The sequence below is a fragment of the Scyliorhinus canicula genome, chromosome 16 (assembly GCF_902713615.1).
Source record: "Scyliorhinus canicula chromosome 16, sScyCan1.1, whole genome shotgun sequence".
Classification (NCBI taxonomy): domain Eukaryota; kingdom Metazoa; phylum Chordata; class Chondrichthyes; order Carcharhiniformes; family Scyliorhinidae; genus Scyliorhinus; species Scyliorhinus canicula.
The window spans coordinates 83170902-83186303 of NC_052161.1; the positions used below are offsets into that span (position 1 = coordinate 83170902).

Consider the following 15402-nt stretch of genomic DNA (forward strand, 5'->3'; position numbering starts at 1 on the left):
CCTAAAGAGAGAGCTTAGAAGAGCCAGGAGGGGACATGAGAAGTCTTTGGCAGGTAGGATCAAGGAAAACCCTAAAGCTTTCTATAGGTATGTCAGGAATAAAAGAATGACTAGGGTAAGAGTAGAGCCAGTCAAGGACAGTAGTGGGAAGTTATGCGTGGAGTCTGAGAAGATAGGAGAGGTGCTAAATGAATATTTTTTGTCAGTATTCACGCAGGAAAAAGACAATGTTGTCATGGAGAATACTGAGATACAGGCTCCTAGACTAGAAGGGCTTGAGGTTCATAAGGAGGAGGTGTTAGCAATTCTGGATAGTGTGAAAATAGATAAGTCCCCAGGGCCGGATGGGATTTATCCTAGGATTCTCTGGGAAGCTAGGGAGGAGATTGCTGAGCCTTTGGCTTTGATCTTTATGTCATTGTTGTCTACAGGAATAGTGCCAGAAGATTGGAGGATAGCAAATGTTGTCCCCTTGTTCAAGAAGGGGAGTAGAGACAACCCCGGTAACTATTGACCAGTGAGCCTTACTTCTATTGTGGGCAAAGTCTTGAAAGGTTTATAAGAGTTAGGATTTATAATCATCTAGAAAGGAAAAATTTGATTAGGAATAGTCAACACGGTTTTGTGAAGGGTAGGTCGTGCCTCACAAACCTTATTGAGTTCTTTGAGAAGGTGACCAAACAGGTGGACGAGGGTTGTAAAGATGAGTTGATGTGGTGTGTATTGATTTCAGTAAAACGTTTGATAAGGTTCCCCACGGTAGGCTATTGCAGAAAATACGGAGGCATGGGATTCAGGATGATTTAGCAGTTTGGATCAGAAATTGGCTAGCTGTAAGAAGACAGAGAGTGGTGGTTGATGGGAAATGTTCAGCCTGGAGTTCAGTTACTAGTGGTGTACCAAAAGGATCTGTTTTGGGGCCACTGCTGTTTGTCATTTTTGTAAATGACCTGGAGGAGGGCGTAGAAAGATGGGTGAGTAAATTTACAGATGACACTAAAGTTGATGGAGTTGTGGACAGTGCGGAAGGATGTTGCAGGTTACAGAGGGACATAGATAAGCTAGAGCTGGGCTGAGAGGTGGAAAATGGAGTTTAATGCAGAAAAGTGTGAGGTGATTCATTTTGGAAAGAGTAACAGGAAGACAGAGTACTGGGCTCATGGTAAGATTCTTGGTAGTGTGGATGAGCAGAGAGATCTCGGTGTCCATGTACATCGATACCTGAAAGTTGCCACCCAGGTTGATCGGGTTGTCAAGAAGGCGTATGGTGTGTTAGTTTTTATTGATAGAGGGATTGAGTTTCGGAGCCATGAGGTCATGTTGCAGCTATACAAAACTCTGGTGTGGCCGCATTTGGAGTATTGCGTGCAGTTCTGGTCGCCGCATTATAGGAAGGATGTGGAAGCTTTGGAAAGGGCACAGAGGAGATTTACCAGGATGTTGCCTGGTATGGAGGGAAGATCTTATGAGGAAAGGCTGAGGGACTTAAGGTTGTTTTCGTTAGAGAGAAGGTTAAGAGGTGACTTAATTGAGGCATACAAAATGATCAGAGGGTTAGATAGGGTGGACAGTGAGAGCCTTTTTCCTCGGATGGTGATGGCTGGCACGAGGGGACATAGCTTTAAATTGAGGGGAGATAGATATAGATGTCAGAGGTAGGTTCTTTACTCCGAGAGTAGTAAGGGCGTGGAATGCCCTGCCTGCAACAGTAGTGGACTCGCCAACATTAAGGGCATGTAAATGGTTATTGGATAAACATACGGATGATAAGGGAATAGTGTAGACGGACTTTAGAGTGGTTTCACAGATCGGCGCAACATCGAGGGCCGAAGGACCTGTACTGCACTGTAATGTTCTATGTGCATCTTTAATTGTTTGCAGCTCTGTCGCAGGGTCACAGGCCAGTAACGTTACAGCCCAGCACACACATATTGCTCATGGCGCAGACAACACACACGGCCCCTGATGCAAACACACATGTCCCCTCTCACATGCACACACATCTATCCTGGCACACGTGGCCCCTCTCATGCATACAAACGTCCCAGGCATGCGCACATGCACACAAATATCCCTGCCGTGCACGCGCATACCCCCTGGTGCACACGCTGTGTGCGCACATATGTCCTTGGGTGCACAAACATACATCACAGAATCAGAATAGAATAATAGTGCAGAAGAGGCCCTTCGGCCCATCGAATCTGCACCAATGCAGACTTATACGCATACACACCCATGTCCCCTGGTGCTGTGCACACACGCATATTGTGTTGTATGTTGTTGGTATCTGTAAAACGTCAGATACTTTCGACCAGTTTACTTATTCAAAGGTTTAATCTCGGGTGTCCTTATTAACAAGAACAAACCATAAACACAAGTTCAAATTCTACAGTATTTATTTAACACAATTAACCCTTCTATTACCCACAAAATACTAGAGCAGGGGTGGGCAAACTTTTCCGTGCAAGGGCCACATTCAGAAATTCACAATTTTAAAGGGCCGCATAGTATATTAAGTAAAATAATTACTTCACCCGGTTATCATTCTGGGCACCTCATATAGAACATAGAACAGTACAGCACAGAACAGGCCCTTCGGCCCTCGATGTTGTGCCGAGCAATGATCACCCTACTCAAGTCAACGTATCCACCCTATACCAGTAAGTAACCCAACAGCCCCCCCCCCCCCCCCCCATTAACCTTTAAAAAAAAAAAAAAAAAATTTCTTTAAAAAAAAATTTTTTTTTTTTTTTTAATGACTTGGTGGGCCGCAGAAATACCTTTGGCGGGCCGCATGCGGCCCGCGGGCCGTAGTTTGCCCACCCCTGTACTAGAGCAACCTAAGATCAGTGTACACTAGCCGCAAATATGGCTTGGAAGGGCTATGGATCTGATCACCATGTTCCTCTGGTCCGTCTTCATGAAGCTGGTTCTCGCTGGCAGTCTCTTGCTTCCCTGGTCTGGTCACCTCCCGCTCTGAGTCCTTACTGCCGAGGGGTCCCAAGTCCTACTTTTATCCCCCTTTGGTTTTGTGTTCTTTTCCCACCGTGTCCTTTTGCCAATGAGGTATCAAAAAGGGGTTTTAGTGTACAATGCTCCGATTGATGCCCCATTGACAGGTCACCTGTACCCGCCCCAGGTGTCCATCTCTCGTGGCCTTATTCGCACACGCACCTTGACAAAAGGTGACGGCAGGAACTCTAGGTACCTGAGAGTGTGGCCTGACCAGGGTTTGCAGCAATAGATCAGTGCATAGTGATCGGATCAATTATCTCTTTCTGGCCGATTGATAGGGCAGGTCTGGATATGTCTTGTCAGGCTGTCCGACCTCCAGTGTATTCGAACTTGGCCAGTTCGAATTCTCATGAGGCTGTGCTGGAGTGATTGTGGCTTGTTTTAAAGTGCCCAATTCTTTAATTTAAAATGGCCAATTTTTATCAGGCCTAAGCGCTAAGCCCTGGTCGGTCACCACAATGTATATTCATTAAGGTTAAAAGCCTGGCTTAGAGTCATGTTTGTAAGGGTGTGATGAATCTAGAAATTTCAGATATGTTATATTTATAGGTATTTGGTGCAGTAATGGGTTAAAAGCCTGGGTTAGTGTGTGTGATTGCTGCAGTAATGTCTTTAAGGAATCCTGGTTTGAAAGTTTTGGGAGCCAGAGGTGCAATTAAGGCATCATAAAAGCTTTGGCTCATGGAGTTTGGTTAGGATTAAGAATCACAGAACCACAGCGCAGAATAGGTTCACCAAATCTGCACCGACGCACGACTTGTCTACTAATCCTATTTGCCAGCACTTGGCCCATAGCCTTGAATGTTATGCCGTGCCAAATGCTCATCCAGGTATTTTTTTAAGGATGTGAGGAAACCCGCCTCTTCCACCCTCTCAATCAGTGCATTCCAGACCATCACCATGCTCTAGGTAAAGAGGTTTTTCCTCAAATCTCCCCTGAACCTCCTCCCCTCATCTTGAACTTGTGCCCCTTTGTAAATTATCCTTTAACTAAGGGTAACAGATGCTCCCTATGCACCCTGGCAATGCCCCTCAATAATGTACACCTCTATCAGATCACCCCTCGAGTCTTCTCTGCTCCAATGAAGCCTATCCAGCCCCTCTTTGTAACTTAAATATTCCATCCCAGGCAACACACTGGTTAATCGCCTCTACACCCATTCCAGTGCAATCACATCCTTCCTGTAATCTGGTGACCAGAATTGCACACTACTCCAGCTGTGGCCTCACCAAAGTTCTATACAACTCCAACATGACCTCCCTGCTTCTGTAATCTCTGCCTCGATTGATATGCCTTTTTCACCACCTTATTAACCTGCCTTCAGAGATCTATGGACAAACATGCCAAGGTCCCTTCATTCCTCAGAACTTCCCAGTGTCAGGCCAGTCTTTGAATACTTCCTGGTCACATTACTCCTTCCAAAGTGTATCACCTTCCACCTTTCAGGGTTAAATTCCATCCACCACTCTGCCTATTTGACCATCCCGTCTATATCTTCTTGTAATCCAAGGCACTCAACCTCGTGTGTTAACCACCTTAAGGGGGTTCTCTCTGAGTTAATTAGATACATTGGGTTTCAGCTCAGTAAAATAATGCAATTAATGGGAGAAGGTAGATTTCTAGATATTTTGCAAAGCAGTTTAGTTTTAGTCAAACTATAATGACAGTTTCTGAAGACTTCAGCTCGAGATTCTGACAGGGTTGATCTTCAAAGCAGTGTCAAAAGATGTCTCTCTCAGAGCAGAGCATCAACATCTCTGTACAGCAGGTATTCCTGAGTGCTAACTGTATTTGAAAGTGGATTGAGAGCAGAGATGGTTTTGTTGTTTTGAGTGGGAGCTAAGATTTTTTAAAAGATAATTTTAGAGTACCCAATTCATTTTTTCCAATTAAGGGGCAATTTTGTGTGGCCAATCCACCTACCCCGAACATCTTTGGGTTATGGGGGTGATACCCACGCAAACACGGGGAGAATGTGCAAACTCTACACGGACAGTGACCCAGAACCAGGATTGAACCTGGGACCTCGGTGTGTGAGGCAGCAGTGCTAACCAATGGGCCATTGTGCTGCCCACAGTGGGAGCAAAGATAGCAGTTAAAGTTCACTGTATTGATTAGCATTGTTTAAGCACTAATTGCAAGCTATTTTCTGGTGTGATGTTGAAGGTATTTTAATACTGTTAGTAATAAAGTTTGTTATAAAAACCATATTCCTATGTTTTGTGAAGTCACTCCTGGAGCGAGGTATCCTCCTCTCAGTCTTACAGTAGTAAAATTAAATATTGGGGTTTCTGTCCAGTATCCTAGTCACTGTTGGGGTCTGGTCTGGAATTGTAGTAGCAGCCCCTGGTACACACACATCATACAAAATTAACCAACGCTGGAGTCAAATTTTGCACCACTCCCAGCCCTGAAGCTTTTTTAGATTAAGAGGCAAATTATCATCATAGAGGCTGCACTCGCTCAGTCTCTCAAATTTCCGATAAAGGGGAGGGATCCCACACGGATTGACTTTATGTGCTTCCTTTCTTCACAGGGGTGCTCTCAGGGCATGACAATCGTGTGAGCTGCCTGGGAGTGCCGGAGAATGGGATGGCGGTGGCCACTGGCTCCTGGGACAGCTTCCTGAAGATCTGGAACTAGCAGCGAAGGAATTGAGAGACTTGGATTGGATTAGGCATCTTCTCTGTAATGTTCCCCACGGCACGTGCCACCAGGTGTTCGCAACTGTAATAAGGCATCATATGAATTGTAATAACGACTTCAACCCCCTCTATGTCTCCAGTCCTGGGTTTGTTCACGGCAGGAAAGGGGCTGAGGTTTGGGAGCTGCTCAGCCACTCTCTTATTTTGATTCAGCCCACGACACCCCAACACATGCACACTTCTCTCCTCCTCCTCCCCACCCACCCCCCCGACACACCCCATCCAGCCGCACAGCATCAGCTGCTCACAACACGTTCAATTTACTGATACCCTGTCAAACTGTTTATAGCCACATTTGGCCAGCCATTACTTAGACACAATACACTGAGCTCACTCCCACCTCAACCCTCAATCATTCAGAAGCGACTACAGCACAAACAAGAGGATCCCAGGGATCAGATCTGTCGTTACACATCAACTTTATTAACAAATTCAATAGCACATCACAGAACCACCAATAAAATCTGAAAGTGGCTCAGATCATCAGAGAGAGAGCAAGAGATACAGAGAGACAGTCAGACACACACACACACACACACATCAACAAGGCAGTGTTTGCATTTCCCATCTTCGATCTTTGCCCACACCTATTTCATCGTACACACAACAGGCAGTCAATGAGAGGGATCAATATGAGTAAGGCGGAGGCAGAGTTTAAAAAGCTGCTGAGCAAACAATGGGCAGGGGTAGCAGCCATTCCTGGGCACCGACTGGCTAGGGGCACCAGGGTGTACAGTGAGAGGCGCATGGAAAAGTAAGAGAGGAGGGCTCAAGCTCTCGAGGGATGGGAGCATAGCCAGGATCCTCATTGTCCCAGAGGTGAGGGCTACAGAGCAGGGCGGAGGTATCAAACTGCACAGAGTTCATCTTAGTGTCATGCTGCCTTCTGAGATGGATTGATTGGAAATGGGATGGCGATATAGAGTCTGGGATTCGATCCCTTTGAGAAGGGTACTGAGATTTAGTGTGGGGGGGGGGGGGGCGCGCAGCTGCTGGTGAAAGTTTGATCATGACTCCAGGCCATGAAGACATAGGCACACATGGTCAAGGGGGACACATCATCACGTCGCCAGTCAGGATGTGGTAACTGCTGTTTTCCTTGTCTTGGTAGAATGGACGGTTCCGGGCCACTTTCAGCATCCTCCTTGGCTCAGGATCTCCCAACTTCTCCGACAGAGTTTTGTTGACCTGTCAAGGGAGGGAATCAGCACAGAATCATTGAACAGGCAAGACAGTACATTAAACACAGCAATGCAGGAACATGATTTTATAGTAGAGCACTTAGAAAACAGTGCCAGGAACGGACAGAGCAAGCATGGATTTGTGAAGGATAAATCATACTTGACAAATCGATTGGAATTCTTTGTGGATGTAACTAGTAGAGTTGATGTGATATATTTGGACTTTCAGAAGGTTTTGACCGCATAAGAGATTAGCGTGTAAAATTAAAGCCATGGGATTGGGGGTAGTGTATTCAGAGGGATAGAAAATAAGTTGGCAAACAGAAAACAAAGAGTAGGAATTAATGGGCCTTTTTCAAATTGGCAGGCAGCGACAAGTGGGGACCGGTGCTAGATCCCAGCTATTCAGAATATTAATGATTTAGATGAGGGAATTTGCAGATGACACCAAATTGGGTGGCAGGGTGAGCTGTGAGGAGGATACCGAGATCCTTAAGTGTGACTTGGACAAGTTGAGTGAGTGGGCAAATGATTGGCAGATGCAGTATAATTTGGAGAGAAGGCAGACTATTATCTGAATGGCCATAAATGAGGAGAGGGGAATGTGCAACGAGACCTGGGTGTCTTTGTACACCAGTCACTGAAGGTAGGCATGCAAGAACAGCAGGCAATAAAGAAGGCAAATGGTATGTTCGACTTCATTGCAAGAGGATTAGAGTACAGGAGCAGTGATGTTTTGCTGCAATTATACAGGGTCTTTGTGAGACGACACCTGGAATAGTGTGCGCAGTTTTGGTCTCCTTATGTTCTTGCATTAGAGGGAGTGCAGTGAAGGTTTACCAGACTGATTCCTGGGATGGCAGCACTGACGTATGAGAGATTGAATCGGTTAGGATTGTCTGGTAACTATAGGCCGGTGAGCCTAACGTCTGTGGTGGGTAAAGTCTTGGAGAGGATTATAAAAGATACGATTTATAATCATCTAGATAGGAATAATATGATTAGGGGCAGTCAGCATGGTTTTGTGAAGGGTAGGTCATGCCTCACAAACCTTATCGAGTTCTTTGAGAAGGTGACTGAACAGGTAGACGAGGGTAGAGCAGTTGATGTGGTGTATATGGATTTCAGTAAAGCGTTTGATAAGGTTCCCCACGGTCGGCTATTGCAGAAAATACGGAGGCTGGGGATTGAGGGTGATTTAGAGATGTGGATCAGAAATTGGCTAGTTGAAAGAAGACAGAGTGGTGGTTGATGGGAAATGTTCAGAATGGAGTTCAGTTACGAGTGGCGTACCACAAGGATCTGTTCTGGGGCCGTTGCTGTTTGTCATTTTTATAAATGACCTAGAGGAGGGCGCAGAAGGATGGGTGAGTAAATTTGCAGACGACACTAAAGTCGGTGGAGTTGTAGACAGTGCGGAAGGATGTTGCAGGTTACAGAGGGACATAGATAAGCTGCAGAGCTGGGCTGAGAGGTGGCAAATGGAGTTTAATGTGGAGAAGTGTGAGGTGATTCACTTTGGAAAGAATAACAGGAATGAGGAATATTTGGCTAATGGTAAAATTCTTGGTAGTGTGGATGAGCAGAGGGATCTCGGTGTCCATGTACATAGATCCCTGAAAGTTGCCACCCAGGTTGATAGGGTTGTGAAGAAGGTGTGATGGCCTTTATTGGTAGAGGGATTGAGTTCCGAAGCCATGAGGTCATGTTGCAGGTGTACAAAACTCTAGTATGGCCGCATTTGGAGTATTGCGTGCAGTTCTGGTCGCCTCATTATAGGAAGGACGTGGAAGCTTTGGAACGGGTGCAGAGGAGATTTACCAGGATGTTGCCTGGTATGGAGGGAAAATCTTATGAGGAAAGGCTGATGGACTTGAGGTTGTTTTCGTTAGAGAGAAGAAGGTTAAGAGGTGACTTAATAGAGGCATACAAAATGATCAGAGGGTTAGATAGGGTGGACAGCGAGAGCCTTCTCCCGCGGATGGAGGTGGCTAGCACAAGGGGACATAGCCTTAAATTGAGGGGTAATAGATATAGGACAGAGGTCAGAGGTGGGTTTTTTACGCAAAGAGTGGTGAGGCCGTGGAATGCCCTACCTGCAACAGTAGTGAACTCGCCAACATTGAGGGCATTTAAAAGTTTATTGGATAAGCATATGGATGATAAGGGCATAGTGTAGGTTAGATGGCTTTTAGTTTTTTCCATGTCGGTGCAACATCGAGGGCCGAAGGGCCTGTACTGCGCTGTATCGTTCTATGTTCTATTCGCTGGAGTTCAGAAGAATGAGGGGGCGGGGTGGATCACATAGAAACAGGATTCTTGGAAGTGTGGAGGAACAGAGGGATCGTGGGGTCCACATACAGATCCCTCAAAGTTGCCACCCAGGTTGATAGGGTTGTTAAGAAGGCGTATAGTGTGTTGGCTTTCACTTGCAGGGGGATTGAGTTTAAGAGCCGCGAGGTTTCGCTGCAGGTTTACATCACCTTGTTCACCTCTATTAAGTCACCTCTCTTCCATCTTTGCTCCAGTGAGAAAAACCCCAGCTCCCTCAACCTTTCTTCATAAGACATGCCCTCCAGTCCAGGCAGCATCCTGGTAATTCTCCTCTGTGTTTTGGACAGGCACATGGACAGCAGTAAATTGAAGGGGTGTAGGTTTGGTTGATCTTAGATTAGGATAAATGGTCAGCACAACAGCGTGGGCTGAAGAGCCTGTACTGTGCTGTACTGAGAAACCTATAAAATTCCTTTAAAAAAACTATAAAAAAGGACTAAACAGGATAGATGCAGGAAGGATGTTCCCAATGGTTGGCGTGTCCACAACCAGTCCGCGGATAGTAGCTAGACCATTTAGGACAGATGTGAGGAGAAATTTCTTCACCCAGAGAGTGGTGAGCTTGTGAAATTCATTACCACAGGAAGTAGTCGAGGCCAAAACATTGTATAGTTTCAAGAAGCAGTCAGGCTATTGAGTTGGATGATCAACCATGATCATGAGTGGCAAGCAGGCTTGAAGGGCCAAATAGCCTCTTCCTGCTCCTATTTTCTGTTTCTTTGGGATGAGGCCATCCAGCCCCTCGAGCCTCTCCTGTCACTCCAGATCATGGCGGCTCAGTTCACAATGTCCATTGAGCCGCCTTCACCCAGTTACCCTTCATAACTTATGTAAACAGGAAGCTATCAATCCAGGAGCAAAAATGAACCGATTCTGCTTGTGGGTGGCATTTCCAAACTGGGAGCAACCCCTGGTGTCCGTCAGTGTTTCCCAACTTGACTCTTGTACAGTCTGGCTCTCGATTTCAAACTCTGACCCTTCGCAACATCATTCTCTCGCCCCCCCCCCCCCCTCCAAACGATCCTAAAGTGCCCCATCAGCAGACACACTTTCTTGCTCAATCCCATCAACACCTCTTCCTTTCAGTAAAAATTGAAAATCCCAGAGGATGTGACCCTCATTTTCTGATCACTCCTTAGTTTCAGTCCGAGTCTCATAGGGGCTGATGCCCCCTTCCAGAGGTGTGCTGTCCAGACCTTCTCACAGTAACTCCAGGATTGATTGAACCAGGGCCTTGCGTAGGAACCCATGCTGATTTACCTCCTTCGCTAACCCAGGGGTATCCTTGTACAGCGGGCTGGAGAGCCTGGCTGTAACCTGTCAGGAATCTGTTTGTTCCGTACCTGTCGGCGGGCCAGGATGGAGGTGGGAGAGTTATCGTCCCTCAGCAGCTGGAGAGGTGAGCGTCCAGTCCCCGATACCAGCAGTGCCTTGCTCGCTGGCTTCACCTGTTTCCACTTCATGGCCTGGGGATCTGCAGAGGACAAGGGTAGGTTGGAAAATCAGTATGTGTCAGCGGGTTGTACCTGTAATAGCATCAGCTTATACTACCGAGGACCACACTCCACTCCGCTTCCTCCATCCGGTCGCCCTCCGCTGTCTCGCCCCATTCCCTCACCACCATCCGCTCCTTGCCCCCCCCCCACCCCCACCCTCGTCATAACCTATGCTCTGTTTACTCAGCCTCGCATCCTCAATGCTCCCAGTTTTGCCCCCGCCTCTCTACCCACCTCCCAATCCTTGCCACACCTTCCAACATCGCCCCCAGTCTCGGCCATTCAATCACCTGGCAGCTACCGCAGTCAAAACCCCTTTCCTTGAGCAGTACTCGCTCCCTCCCCTCCCCACTCAATGCCTCGCCAAGGTGACAGCTCACTGACCATCCTCAGCGAATAGGTTGTGGGGCCGGGCCGGGGCAGGCTGGGGAGCTCCTTCAACACCAGCTACCAGTTCCTTCAGTTCAGGCAGCAGCGTCTCCTTGTCCAGCTCGGGCACAGAGAGCCGTCCACCGCCTCTCACTACCTCCTCTTCACAGTCCAACAGCTCGTCCACAGGGTCCTCCGAGGATGTGGCCTCCTCCTCCTCGCTGCTCTCCGAAAGTGCGCTCACTGGGACCACTGGTTCTGGCTCCTCACTGATAAAAACACCACTCAGCTGTCTCACCAGCTTGTTCAACTTGTCTGAAAGACAAAAAATATAAAGCAGTTAAGGAAAATCCCAAGGCTTTTTACACGTACATAAAAAGCAAGAGGGTAGCCAGGGAAAGGGTTGGCCCACTGAAGGTCGCCCCACTTGGGGCGCTTGATAGTTACAAGGAAGCGAGGAAGGATCTAAAGAGAGAGCTGAGACGAGCAAGGAGGGGACATGAGAAGTCTTTGGCAGGTAGGATCAAGAGAACCCAAAAGCTTTCTATAGGTATGTCAGGAATAAAAGAATGACTAGGGTAAGAGTAGGGCCAGTCAAGGACAGTGGTGGGAAGTTGTGTGTGGAGGCTGAGGAGATAAGCGAGATACTAAATGAATACTTTTCGTCAGTATTCACTCAAGAAAAAGATAATATTGTGGAGGAGAATGCTGAGACCCAGGCTATTGGAATAGATGGCATTGAGGTGCGTAGGGAAGAAGTGTTGGCAATTCTGGACAAGGTGAAAATAGATAAGTCCCCGGGGCCTGATGGAATTTATCCTAGGATTCTCTGGGAAGCCAGGGAAGAGATTGCTGAGCCTTTGGCTTTGATTTTTAGGTCATCATTGGCTACAGGAATAGTGGCAGAGGACTGGAGGATAGCAAATGTGGTCCCTTTGTTCAAGAAGGGGAGTAGAGATAACCCCGGTAACTATAGGCTGGTGAGCCTAACGTCTGTGGTGGGTAAAGTCTTGGAGAGGATTATAAAAGATACGATTTATAATCATCTAGATAGGAATAATATGATTAGGGATAGTCAGCATGGTTTTGTGAAGGGTAGGTCATGCCTCACAAACCTTATCGAGTTCTTTGAGAAGGTGACTGAACAGGTAGACGAGGGTAGAGCAGTTGATGTGGTGTATATGGATTTCAGTAAAGCGTTTGATAAGGTTCCCCGCGGTCGGCTATTGCAGAAAATACGGAGGCTGGGGATTGAGGGTGATTTAGAGATGTGGATCAGAAATTGGCTAGTTGAAAGAAGACAGAGAGTGGTACTTGATGGGAAATGTTCAGAATGGAGTTCAGTTACGAGTGGCGTACCACAAGGCTCTGTTCTGGGGCCGTTGCGGTTTGCCATTTTTATAAATGACCTAGAGGAGGGCGCAGAAGGATGGGTGAGGTGTTGGGAGTCTTGAAAAATATTACGGTAGATAAGTCCTCAGGGCCTGATGGGATCTACCCCAGAATACTGAAGGAGGCAAGAGAGGAAATTGCCGAGGTCTTGGCAGAAATCTTTGGATCCTCACTGTCTTCAGGTGATAGAAACATAGAACACTACAGCGCAGTACGGGCCCTTCGGCCCTCGATGTTGCGCCGACCTGTGAAACCATCTGAAGCCTATCTGACCTACACTATTCCATTTTCATCCATATGTCTATCCAGTGACCACTTAAATGCCCTTAAAGTTGGCGAGTCTACTACTATTGCAGGCAGGGCGTTCCACACCCCTACTACTCTCTGAGTAAAGAAACTGCCTCTGACATCTGTCCTATATCTCTCACCCCTCAATTTAAAGCTATGTCCCCTCGTGTTGGTCATCACCATCCGAGGAAAAAGACTCTCACTGTCCACCCTATCTAACCCTCTGACTATCTTATATGTCTCTATTAAGTCACCTCTCAGCCTTCTCCTCTCTAACGAAAACAACCTCAATTCCCTGAGCCTTTCCTCGTAAGACCTTCCCTCCATACCAGGCAACATCCTAGTAAATCTCCTCTGAACCCTTTCCAAAGCTTCCACATCCTTCCTATAATGTGGTGACCAGAACTGCACGCAGTACTCCAGGTGTGGCCGCACCAGAGTTATGTACAGCTGCAGCATGACCTTGTGGTTCCGAAACTCAATCCCCCTGCTTATAAAGGCTAGCACATCATATGCCTTCTTAACAGCCCTATTAACCTGGGTGGCAACTTTCAGGGATTTATGTACCTGGATGCCGAGATCTCTCTGTTCATCTACACTACCAAGAATCTTGCCATTAGCCCAGTACTCTGCATTCCTGTTACTCCTTCCAAAGTGAACCACCTCACACTTTTCCGCATTAAACTCCATCTGCCACCTCTCAGCCCAGCTCTGCAGCTTATCTATGTCCCTCTGTATCCTATAACATCCTTCAGCACTATCCACAACTCCACCGACCTTCGTGTCATCTGCAAATTTACTAACCCATCCTTCTACACCCTCTTCCAGGTCATTTATAAAAATGACAAACAGCAGTGGCCCCAAAACAGATCCTTGCGGTACACCACTAGTAACTGAACTCCAGGATGAACATTTGCCATCAACCACCACCCTCTGTCTTCTTTCAGCTAGCCAATTACTGATCCAAACCGCTAAATCACCTTCAATTCCATACTTCCTTATTTTCTGCAATAGCCTACCGTGGGGAACCTTATCAAACGCCTTACTTAAATCCATATACACCACATCAACAGCTTTACCCTGATCCACCTGTTTGGTCACCTTCTCAAAAAACTCAATAAGGTTTGTGAGACATGACCTACCCTTCACAAAACCGTGTTGAGTATCGCTAATCAACTTGTTCTTTTCAAGATGATTATAAACCCTATCTCTTATAACCTTTTCCAACATTTTACCCACAACCGAAGTAAGGCTCACAGGTCTATAATTACCAGGGTTGTCTCTACTCCCCTTCTTGAACAAGGGGACAACATTTGCTATCCTCCAGTCTTCCGGCACTATTCCTGTCGACAAAGACGACATAAAGATCAAGGACAAAGGCTCTGCAATCTCCTCCCTGGCTTCCCAGAGAATCCTAGGATAAATCCCATCTGGCCCAGGGGACTTATCTATTTTGACATTTTCTAAAATTGCTAACACCTCCTCCTTTTGAACCTCAATTCCATCTAGCCTGGTCGACTGAACCTGAGTGTTCTCCTCGACAACATTGTCTTTCTCCAGTGTAAACACTGACGAAAAATACCCATTTAATGCTTCCCCTATCTCCTCTGATTCCACACACAACTTTCCACTACTATCCTTGATTGGCCCTAATCTTACTCGAGTCATTCTTTTGTTCCTGATATACCTATAGAAAGCCTTAGGGTTTTCCTTGATCCTATCCGCCAACGACTTTTCGTGTCCTCTTCTCGCTCTTCTTAACTCTCCCTTTAGGTCCTTCCTGGCTAACTTGTAACTCTCAAGTGCCCTAACTGAGCCTTCATGTCTCATCCTAACATAAGCCTTCTTCTTCCTCTTGACAAGTGCTTCAACTTCCTTAGTAAACCACGGCTCCCTTGCTCGACAACTTCCTCCCTGCCTGACAGGTACATACTTATCAAGGACACGCAGTAGCTGTTCCTTGAAAAAGCTCCACATTTCAATTGTACCCATCCCCTGCAGTTTCCTTCCCCATCCTATACCTCCTAAATCTTGCCGAATAGCATCATAATTGCCTTTCCCCCAGCTATAATTCTTGCCTTGCGGTATATACCTATCCCTGCCCATTGCTAAAGTAAACATAACCGAGTTGTGATCACTATCACCAAAGTGCTCACCTACATCTAAATCTAACACCTGGCCGGGTTCATTACCCAGTACCAAATCCAATGTGGCCTCGCCCCTTGTTGGCCTGTCTACATACTGTGTCAGAAAACCCTCCTGCACACACTGCACAAAAACTGACCCATCTATAGTACTCGAACTATAGTATTTCCAGTCAATATTTGGAAAGTTAAAGTCCCCCATAACAACTACCCTGTTACTCTCGCTCCTGTCAAGAATCATCTTTGCAATCCTTTCCTCTACATCTCTGGGACTATTCGGAGGTCTATAGACAACGCCCAACAGGGTGACCTCTCCTCTACTGTTCCGAACCTCGGCCCATACTGCCTCAGTAGACGAGTCCTCAAGCGTCCTTTCTACCGCCGTAATACTTTCCTTGATTAACAATGCCACACCCCCCCCTCTTTTACCATCTTCTCTGTTCTTACAGAAACATCTAAATCCTGGAACCTGCAACA

The 15402-nt window shown here is 46.7% G+C and overlaps 2 protein-coding genes across 5 annotated transcripts in view; one reads left to right on the plus strand and one right to left on the minus strand.

The window, feature by feature from the left end:
• The window catches only part of LOC119950710 (guanine nucleotide-binding protein G(I)/G(S)/G(T) subunit beta-3-like), a 38960-nt gene extending 33172 nt beyond the window's left edge, over positions 1 to 5788 (plus strand). The window contains exon 6 of the mRNA XM_038773379.1: positions 5553 to 5788. Coding sequence (XP_038629307.1) covers positions 5553 to 5659 — 107 coding nt within the window. The 3' untranslated portion in view covers positions 5660 to 5788. The remainder of the gene's footprint in view (positions 1 to 5552) is intronic.
• Positions 5789 to 6123: 335 nt separating this feature from the next.
• The window catches only part of cdca3 (cell division cycle associated 3), a 32197-nt gene continuing 22918 nt past the window's right edge, over positions 6124 to 15402 (minus strand). For all 4 annotated transcript variants that reach the window (XM_038822254.1, XM_038822255.1, XM_038822256.1 and 1 more), the window contains exons 4-6: positions 11117 to 11416; positions 10580 to 10710; positions 6124 to 6909 (exon numbers count right to left, since the gene is read on the minus strand). In XM_038822254.1, the coding sequence (XP_038678182.1) occupies positions 6766 to 6909; positions 10580 to 10710; positions 11117 to 11416 (575 nt within the window). In that variant the 3' untranslated portion in view covers positions 6124 to 6765. The remainder of the gene's footprint in view (positions 6910 to 10579; positions 10711 to 11116; positions 11417 to 15402) is intronic.